This window comes from Equus asinus, chromosome 18, assembly GCF_041296235.1.
Source record: "Equus asinus isolate D_3611 breed Donkey chromosome 18, EquAss-T2T_v2, whole genome shotgun sequence".
Lineage (NCBI taxonomy): Eukaryota > Metazoa > Chordata > Mammalia > Perissodactyla > Equidae > Equus > Equus asinus.
The window spans coordinates 39,504,609-39,514,550 of record NC_091807.1 but is presented as its reverse complement, the minus strand read 5'-3'; the positions used below and the strand labels follow the sequence as shown (position 1 = coordinate 39,514,550).

Here is a 9,942-nt window from a genome sequence, read left to right as displayed (position 1 = left end):
GTGGGTGAACTTTGACCAGTTAGAAGAGAAGGGAGGGAGCAAGCGAGACTGTGGTCCCCATGGCCCCTCCAGAGATGCCCCCACGTGACCCAGCAGCCCAGCGGGACTCCTGGCCAGCTGGGTCAGCACCTTCTCTCCCTCCCCTGCCTCACTCCCCTCCTCTGGCCTCACCCCACAACCCTGGGATGGCACCTCCCGAATAACACTGGAGCTTGAAGCTCGGCCCGCTCCTTTCCAGGAACTCAGACTGTGAGAGCCCTAAGCCAACGTGGTCTCAAGGGTGGGCCTGGACATGAGGCCTGTCTTCCCGCCCCCTGGGGAAGCCTGCACATGCGTCCTCTCAATGGTTGAGGTTCGAGGGCCTGCGTGATCCTCCTGCTGGACACTTGGCTCAGAGCCTCTGAGAGGGAAAGGTGACCAGGTCAGGACGTGCCCCACCCCTCCCTGGTCCCCATCACAGGATGTGTCGGGTAGAGTAACAGTCCCCCAGGATGCCTGTGCTCAGTGCCCGGAACCTGTGAATGTTACCTTACAGAGCAAAAGGGACTTTCAGATGTGTTTAGGATGAGGACCCTGGATGGCAGATGTCCTGGGTCATCTGGGTGGGCCCAGTGTCATCACAGCATCCTTACATGAGGCAGGCGGGAGGGTCTGTTGGAGAGTGAGGGGCTACACTGCTGGCTTTGGAGATGGAGGGGGCCACGAGCCAAGGAATGTAGGTGCCTCTAGAAGCTGGAACAGGCGGGGAACAGACTCCCAGGAGCCTCCAGGAGGAACCAGCCCTGCCCACCCATTTTTAGCCTTCTGGCCCCTAGAACGGCACAAGGGGACATTCATGTGGCTTTAAGTCACTACACTGTGGGACTGTGTTAGAGCAGCCACAGGAAATTCATCCACCAGGACTGGGCCTCGGGGCCAGGAGGGCCTCGCTGGGGAGCTAGGCAGCACGGGGAGGGCCCCAGTGAGCTTGACAGGTGGACTCGGAGGTGCTTCAGACGCGAAGAGAGCCCACCTCCGCCCCCACCCTTCCCCTGGCCTTTCTGGCAGAGCAAGGAGCCTGGGTGGCCAGGAGATGACCTGAGGACTTAGTTACAAGGTGTGGGTGAGCCACAGGGCGAGTGTGGTACCTGCCGGGCTAGAAGGACCAGCACTGTCACCTCCCGGGGTGAAGGAATTGGACCCAGGAGGAGCAGTGACACTTGATCAATGCCCGAAGCTGGTCCTCGGAATTGGCAAGGGGGGCGGGAAAGGGAGCGCCCTCTCCCTCTGAGGCCGCGTCCCCCCAGTCCGGCCACAGGGTGGTCAGTGAGCTCCCGGGGGTTCCAGCGGAACTGGAAAGAAGAGGAGCTCAGCGCGGCTGACCTCGTGCTTCTCTCACTGAGAGTTCAGTGGACGTTTGAAGAGTTTTTGTGCATTGTCTGTTGAGGTCTTTCCCATCTCCTATAGGAATTCTCCTCCTTTTCTCCCCTCTCTTCAGAGTTCTTTATGCATGAGCAGCGTTAACCCTTCCTCTATAAGCTGCGATATGTTCTCCAAGTTTGTCATTTTCCTTTGACTTGGTGGTGGTCTTTGCCATGCAAAAGTTCTTCTTCCCCCTTGGTGTATAGGTGCGTCCATGGCTCCTCTATCGTAACTGGATTCTGAGTCAGAGGTGACAAGCCTGCCCCACACCCAGGTTCTAGAGAAATTCCCCCTTTCCTCTGGAATGCTAGAGTCTTCTTCTGGCCCTTGCATGCTGGAGCCGCGTCCCTCTTCTCTGAGGATAGAAAGGTGAAGTGAGGCCGCCTCCAGGCAGCTCGATTACTCCACCTCATAATGAGACGGCTCACCCACATCCGCCGTGGTCTCCAGGCCACATCAGTGCCGTGTGCCCCTATCTGGTCTAACATGCATCTGACCTCATCTGGACCAGCGGACCCTGAGTTCTGGAGGCACCGTGTCTGAGGGCAACTAGAGAGTGGAGTGTGGCAGGTGAGCTCCTCCCCAGCTGGTAAGGACCTGGGCCCTTCATCTGACCACCCCCAGCGGCCCTCTGGCGAGTTCCCAGAACCGGGAGAAAAGCCCTGTGGAAGAGAGAGCAGCCACAGCAGCCCTGAGGTGGTCCCCGCAGCAAGGGGCCGGGCCAGAGGATGAAGGCGTCCATGTGGGTCAGCGCCTGGTATGGAGAGAACCTGGGCATCACACAGTACAGCACAGCACAGCGGGCCTGTTCAGCCAGCAGGTGTGCAGGGCTTGCAGACCCCTCAGGCTTTGGGAAAATGACTTCCCTGAGAATTCCAGGTGAGGGTAAGAGACTCTGGTGAGGGCGGCTGAGAAAGGACGGGGTGGGCCAGGGACAGGAGCCTGCCCACCCAGAGGTCTTCTCTCTGCCTGGAGAGCTTGAGAATTAGGGTCTGTGACTCTCGTGGTGGGCGGCCTATGTCAGTGTCTTCTGGGCATTTACATCAACCCAGGTCCCCGGGAGACAGATGGCACTTTGACAGGGGTGATCTGAGGAGCCCTTATAAAGGGGCCACTCACAAGCCTGTGGAATCGCACGGGGTGGTGCAGAGCCCCAGGGTGGCCATAAGGGGAGCATTTAGGAGCCTGGCTAAAAGGGCTACCTGGCCAGCGAGTTGCCAGAAAGGCCAGAAATGTCCTGTAGAAGGGAGGGCACCAGCAGGAGCCCCCGAGGTGGTCCCGGCAGCGAGGGGCTCAGAGCCACAGGGGGAGGGCATCCACACAGGTCAGGGCCCAGGGCAGGGCGGAGCCCAGAGGCTGGGCCAGGGTGGCAAACGGAAGAGCCCCAGCACAGGGTCTGTCCCCCAACAGCACTGCCAAGTGCCCACAACCGGGCTCTGGTTCACCATCTGACGCGGGGTGTTTGTATGCAGGTGAAACGCCCACCACACACATTGAACCACTGAAGTGCACAGTGCGGTGGCATTCAGTCCCCCCACAACGCTGTGCAGCCCTCACCTCTCTAGTCTCTAACGTCTGTCTTCACCCCAGGAACACAGCCCAGCCCATGAGGCTGCCACTCTTACCTGGTGGTGAGACCTGCCTCCATGGGGGGTCTCCCTGGCTGCTGTCCCTGCTGATTCCTGCTCCCCTCCTGCAGGCATGGGCCGTGGGTCCCTCTCAGCATCCCAGATGGCACCACCCCACCTGCCTTTCACCGGAAGGCCCCAGGTGGAAAATATATTGCGTCTTCATTTCAATGCAGAAGTGCCCGACTGTGTGTGCAAGACTAAGAGGATGTTAGGCAGTTTTTATTCTCATCGCTCCCAGAAACAGAACAGGATGCCCACAGCCCAGTCTTCAGAGTCCTCTTATCGCCGCTCTCAAAGCTCTGCTCACGGTCTGCTCCGACCCTTCTGCTCTTCACGCCGTCACGGCCTGGAGAGCCCGGTCCTTCAGCTGCGGACCTGGCACAGATACCAGTCGCCACCAGCAGAGGGAAAGCAGAGTTCAGGAACGTCAGACCGACTTTGCCCTCAGGAATGCACTTTCTGCTGTGATGCAGAACCAGAGACATTTCACTGAATAGGCTGTACTCTTAGAACATATGGGGCACACTTTTTCATTGCACTCAGTAACAGGCAGCGTCCTGCTGGGGACAGAAGTGGTACTAAACGGACGTGCTCTTGCCGGATGCTGGGGTTCGGAGCCACGCCGCTCAGCAGACAAGCCCAGAGGGCCTCCAGGCTGACGGCGCTCTGGGCAGCTCCAGCCACTCTGCACGAGCACCTAGTGACCCGGGATGTCCCTGCCTCTCCCACACGCATCTGGGCATCTCTACCGGGTGTAAAGTGTGTGACTGTCTGAGTGCATCTGAAACTGATGCTCCAGAATCACAGCTACTCAGATTCTTTCATTTTATGGGGGAAACCGAGGCCTGGAGACACGACACAGAGGCAAGGGGACAGCATGTGGAGCCACGGTTAGAACACAGGCTCCTGGAATCCTGGGTCTACCGCCCACTTGCTGTGACCCTGGGCAGACCCCTGGGCTCGGCTCCTCAGGTGGAAGGGTCTCGGCCAGCTCAGGTCAGCACACGGCCCAGGAGGGGCTCCAACCGGACAGCTGTCACCTGCCTCTGAAAGCCCTTTTACAGATGTCACCCTCACCTCTGGACTCCTCTATACTGTGATTATGCTTTTAGATGAAGAAAAAAAACCCAAAACAGGAAACTTGTAAACATTAAAATATATAGAATTGAGAACAATAAGCACTCTTTGAAAGTAATGTGGTTAAGATTATTGATTGAAAGGACAAAAATCAACACAATGAAATTTAGAAATACAGACAGAGGGCACATAGTACCCGCTCAACTCATGTGGCACAGCGTAGAGACAACACTCATTTATGATCCCAGACACACGTCCTCAGAGGACGGAGACCCACATGGAACACGGGCTCTGTTCAAGCTCAGGAGCTAGAAATACGACAGCTCGTCGTGCCTGGCTTTGTTGGTCTGATAGCTGGACAAGGCCGGGGGCTTGTTTTCGTGTGGGAGGCTTTTAAACACTCGAATGTGCACGAAGTCGTCATCGCCAACCTGAACCTGGAAGGAGAGAGTGGAGTGAGGGGGCAGGTTCAGCCTCTGACCCCAGCTCCCCTGTGGACCGGACTGTGTGAGAAAGGCCTGGATGTGGGGGAGCCATGTCCCTTCAGGTCATCAGTGACGGGGCTGATGACATTCCCCTCTCCTTCCTTCAAGTGCACCAGACGCCCTGGTTACCCCAGCGACACCCTTGCACCCCACACTCACTCCATCAGAGCCATCACTTCCCCAAGAGGCTCGGTCCTCTCTCCAAGGAGGCTGGCGTGTGCACACACAGGCACACATACACGTAGACACATTCGTTTTAGAGGCCACAAACCCCTGAAGCAGGGGCTGGCCAGGATCCCCCTTTAAGCACTCCTGAGATGGCACCTATGAGCCCATGCCACCCACTTCTGCACGAGCACCCATCAGGCCAGAACCCCCCACGGGGCAGACACCCCACCTTGATGAAGTGGTTTGTCCCTGCGACCACCTGGCTCCGGAACTCCACAGCCTTAAAAATAGGGAACTTCTTATTTTCCTTCTCCTCCAGCTGTGACCTCACCTGGGGAAGGGGAGAGAATGGAAAAATCGAGATGCCGCTGCTCCTGCCACAGCAACTCACACAAGACCTCGTGTCTGACGTTTGTCTTACAAACCGCATTCCGACGCCGCCCTGCACAGACGTTCTGTGACGCGACGTGTCTCTATCACGGAGGGGACGCGGTATACTCAGCCCCGACGCCGACGTTCAGGAAGCGACGCCTCACTTCTCCCCAGGTTCAGCGACACCACCGCTGCGCCTCCTTGCCCTCCCTTTTCTAGGCCTGGGAGATCTTTCTATTTTCATCCTCACAATGCCATGTACAACTTTATGCCCTGTTCTTTCTACCTGACATGCCAACGGTTCAGGGATGTTTATAATTTTCAAATTACTGTTTTAAAGTTGAAAACTAGGAAATGGTAAAATTTAAACTAAACGTAGTCTTCCATCTTACGGACGTGCCTTAATTCCCTGCACTCTCCCCTCTGCCCGCTCCGGCGGTCCTCTCTTCCCCTCCAGCAGATAAGGCTGCAGACCTGTGCGTGCAGGTGGAAGGGCTTCGCTGCACTGGGAGGGGTTTCTTTGGGATGCAGGCCCTTGGGCAGAGGTTGTGCCTGATCTTTGGTGTCAGTCACTGTACTTTTGGTTCAATGCTGTTTTCCAGGGTCTTGGCCCTTTAGGAGCAGAGCATCTTTATGGGGGAAGGAGAGACCAAGTCTGTCTGTTTTTTCATTTAAAATCTCACCTGATTTGAAAGGGTTCTGCCTGCTATCTAGACGAACAGGGGGGCACTGGTGTACGCTGACTCTGTGCTGGAGGGACCAGATGGGTGCCAGAGGGTTCCAGGATTTAGTTAAACCAGCTGCAGAAAGATGCCCGTTGCTGGCAGACAAGGGGGCTCTCCCTCCTTACATGCACTGAGTCCCGGCTGCATGATCTTCCAGCGGCCTCAGGGAGGGCCCTTGCTGGGGGTAAGGATGGAGAGAAGACTGGAGTGTGGGCAGTGAGGGCCAGGAGGGCCGTCAGGCGGGGAGAAGGTGGCCACCGTCCAGGAGCTCCCCTGCTCTGTCCACGCGGCTGGAAGGTTCTCACTGTGGTGTGTGCATCTCCCTGGGGCAGCACCCACCTGTGCCTGGGCACTTACCTGTACTTGTCCATGCAGAGTGCCTGCTGGGTCTGCAGGGAACTGACCCCGCAGACGGTCTACAAGCCCAGGCAGGGCGAGTGACACCCACAGACCTGCCCGGGGGCTGGGAAGGAATGGCCTGTCTCTTTGCCGGTTCCAGGAGTGGAGGCAGGAAAGCCCCAGCTGTCTGCAAGGACAGGGGACAAAAGCCAAATGGAAGTGGTGGAACAGGGGAGACGGTGGCCTGGAATGCCAGCCCAGGCCACTGCCTGCGGGATGACAGTTCACTGACTCCCTTGTTGACCGGGAGTAAGATGGGCTGGGCTGTACCAAGGGAGCACAGAGGGCCCCAGGAAAGTTAGAAGCTGCCTGTTCCTGGCCCTCAGGGGTCCAGGGTGGGGCAGACAGCCAGGGAAGGCACAAGGACATGGCTGGCGGGCACTTCTCCAGGAGGCGGGTACAGAATGCCCGACTCTGAAGCCACTGTCCAGCTCCCTCACAGCTGCCCCACAGTCTCTCCCAGCAGCAGTGACACTGCCACTTACACGTCACCCTTAAGTGATCAACACCAAGGTACGGGGCCCTTTGAGATGGCAACTCTCTCTGCTTAATGAGCTCACTCACATGCAATATCCATGGGACAGTGGGGAATTTCTGGGGCCTGGAAAACCAGGAAATGTTGGGAAGGGCGGGGCTGTGGAGCAGCTGGGGGGGAAGAGCAGGAACCATGCCCAGGGGAGGCTCACACACAGAGTTCCTGCAAAGTCCTCATTTTCAAAGGTCTCATGGGACTGACTCACCCCCTTCCCGCCATCATGTGGTCAAGCCCGGAGCAGGACCCTGGGCTGACCAGCCCAGGCTTCCAGGGGCAGCAGCAGGGGAGAAGGTCACAGGGGAACAAGTCTGTCTTACTTTCCTCTCCAGACTCAGACCTCCAGCCTTCCTGGCCTGCACCTTGTCTTGCTGGTAAAGTCTCACCTTGCTGACACGTGAGGATGGGTGGGGCAGCCCCCTCACCCACCCTCACCAGAACCTCCCCTGCAGGTGCCTTCCCCACGCCCAGGCTACCGATGAGGAAACCGAGGGAGGGGTCAGCCAGCCGCCCAGGGTCGGACCAGGCTCTGCCTATGCCCCCAGCCGGTTCGCTCCCTTTGCATTCCGTTTTCAAATCCTTTTACCTGGAGACGATTTCACACTTGGGCACACAGCGTTGCAACAACAGCACAGTGAGGACCCTGTACTCACTTTCCCGGATTCACCGACCCCACCTGCGGCATCCTCAGCTCTCTCTCTACACGATTTTTCCCATCTACCCGAGGGTGTTCACAGCAGGGCCCTGCCCCTCCGCGCCCCGCCGTGCGCATCCCAGGGCAGGAGGGCGCTCTCCCGTGACCCAGCCTGGGCGCGGGCCCCGAACCCAGCGCTCGCCTGCACTCCAGCCGCCATCTCAGCGTCCTGGGCGGCGGGTCCCCAGGACCCGGGCAGAACTCCGACCCCATCCCCGCTCGGCAGCCCCGCCGCGGCCCGGCCTACCTGGTCGGCTATGGCCTGGGTCTCGGCCGTGGCGGGCTGAGTGGCGGAGGGCGCGCCGCACATCATCCTGGCGGTGGGCGGGGGTGGGAACGGAGAGCGAGTGTGGACACGGAGAGCGGCCAGTGACCGTGGACCGCGAGAGCGGCAATAAATGATGACCAGGGCCCCTCCCACCCGGAGCAGGCGCGGCATCACGTGACGCGCGGGCGGGACCACGGCGCCCGCCGCGGAGGGGGTTTCCGTCTGGGTCGGGCTTGGCGCGGGATCGCAGACCCGTCGAGATGGGCGCGGGGCACGCGCACGGCCGCAGCCCGAGTGCTCCCGCCCCCTCTGTGGGCACCGTCTCGGGACCGAGGATCTTGCGCTGCGGGGTCCCCCCGCCCGGGGTTTGGTGTCGTCCTCCCCGGGACTCTGGAGTCAAGAGGGTGCGGGTGGGGGCGTGACCCTGCGTGGCGGGGCGGGGCGGGGGCGGTGGAGGTGGGGGGTGACTATGAGCTGCACGGGGTGGGCGCGGTCGAGGGGTCCCCGGAACTGGTGGTGGGGGACTGGGGATGTGGGTGGCGGCGGGCCGGGCCTTGCGGAGGATGCGGAGGGTACATGGTCCTTGCGTGCAGGTCGCAGAATGCGGATGGTCCAGTCCCCCCAGACCCCCCTGTCCTGCCCTGGTCTCCATGTCCCCACAGCCTGAAGCATTGTCCCGTGCGTGCCATGGACAGCGGTGGGTTCTGAAATGGCCGAGACTTTTAGGGCCCGAAGATGAGTGGGAGGAGTGGGGAGCTGGACCCGAGAAATGCCAGGGGCAGGGTCCAGAGAAGCCGCGCCCAGCCCAGCCCGGACCTGGAGGAGCTGGGGAGAGGGTCAGGGGGCTACCAGGGCGTCCCGGAGCCCAGAGTCAGGCCCTGCCCACCTTGCTCCTCAGCTGCAAGGCCTGGGCCAACGCCCCACTGTGCCGGCCTGTGGTGTGGGCTGTTGGGGACATCAGAAGCTTGTGGCCAGGGTACACAGTAAAGGGCTGACGTGGGTGGCCAGAAGGGCGCAAAGGGGTCCAGCGGTGGGGGTGAGCCTGAGGCTCGGGTAGGGGTGGCGGTGAGATCAAGGACGTGAGTAAAGGACTTGTTTCTGGCGGGATTTGTTTTAGGATTTAGAATAGACGCAGCCACCTGGGCAGGGAAGGGTTGGTGTCCTACGTGGGGCAGGGTGGGGCCTGTGCCGGGAGTTTTCTGGACAGGACTGGCCTTTGAGAAAGATCCAGCGCTCACCACTGCCCAGGGCTGCACCTCAGTGGACGCTGGCCCTCTCCCACCCCCAGGTGCTGACTCTGCAGGAGCAGGCCGGGCCTCGCTGCGCGGAGCATACATTGCTCAGCCCCAGTGGGAGTGGCCGAGAGCAAGTGTGTGGGGAGGTGTGCCTTTCTGGCACCTGCCAGGACGCAGCCCGGTGTGTAACTTCAGGGCAGGGTGGCGGTCAGGTGCGGCTGAGCCCTGCAGGGTGGGGAAGGAGACAGTCCCATAATTCATTCATAGTTGAGTGAATGAATGAATGACAGATCAGATCCCGTAAAAATGGAAAACTCCTCTCTGTAGAAAACCCAGCCTCAGAAAATGATGCTCAGGAGGGAGGGGAAGGTGGTACTGCTGCCTCTCTCGTCCTGCAGCTCCATGGGGCCCCCGCTGTCCTGCCGAAGGTTTTGACCCTTCTTGAGATGCCTCCTGGTGTGTGAGCGTCTCTCCCTGCTGCACCAGGGTCTGCGGGCGCTCACATTTTACAGATATGGGACACCTGTGGGAGTAACGTGTCCCACCCAGATGAGACCCCACAGAGGCCGTTTATTCAGAGCGGCGGGAGCAGGGGTGACCCCATCCCTTAGGTTGGCAGAGACTCAGACAGGCAGGGGAGGGCACAGCTTACCGTGGGAGAGGAGGGCTCGGCTGTGCCCTGTGGGAGGCTGTGGCCTGGGCAGGCTTGAGGGGGGGGAGCTCTCTACAACTGGGGCGTCCTGTGTGACCAGCTTCAGGGACATATGTGGCTTTCTCTGGTTGTCCTGAGTCAGAGGTGGGAGAGGCAAAAATGAGGGAGCTGTCTGTCATGGCCAGGCGCTGACCTTCTGGGCCCCTGGCTGCAGCCTGTGGTTTGGCTTCTGGATGGTTGTTACGGGGGTTGAGGGTCAGAGCTCTCTTGTCAGCTGTACATGGTCTGACCATTGTCCGCATG

At 59.8% G+C, this 9,942-nt stretch overlaps 1 protein-coding gene across 1 annotated transcript; it reads right to left on the bottom strand.

Moving 5' to 3' along the window:
* Nucleotides 1–4,171: 4,171 nt before the first annotated feature.
* On the bottom strand, nucleotides 4,172–8,139 carry LOC123278291 (cystatin-B). Its single transcript, XM_044750996.2, has 3 exons — nucleotides 7,732–8,139; nucleotides 4,992–5,093; nucleotides 4,172–4,546 (listed from the first exon to the last, which is right to left on the bottom strand). The coding sequence occupies exons 1-3, from the start codon at nucleotides 7,921–7,923 to the stop codon at nucleotides 4,418–4,420; spliced, it is 423 nt and encodes a 140-aa protein (XP_044606931.1). The 5' UTR covers nucleotides 7,924–8,139; the 3' UTR covers nucleotides 4,172–4,417.
* Between the last annotated feature and the right edge of the window lie 1,803 nt (nucleotides 8,140–9,942).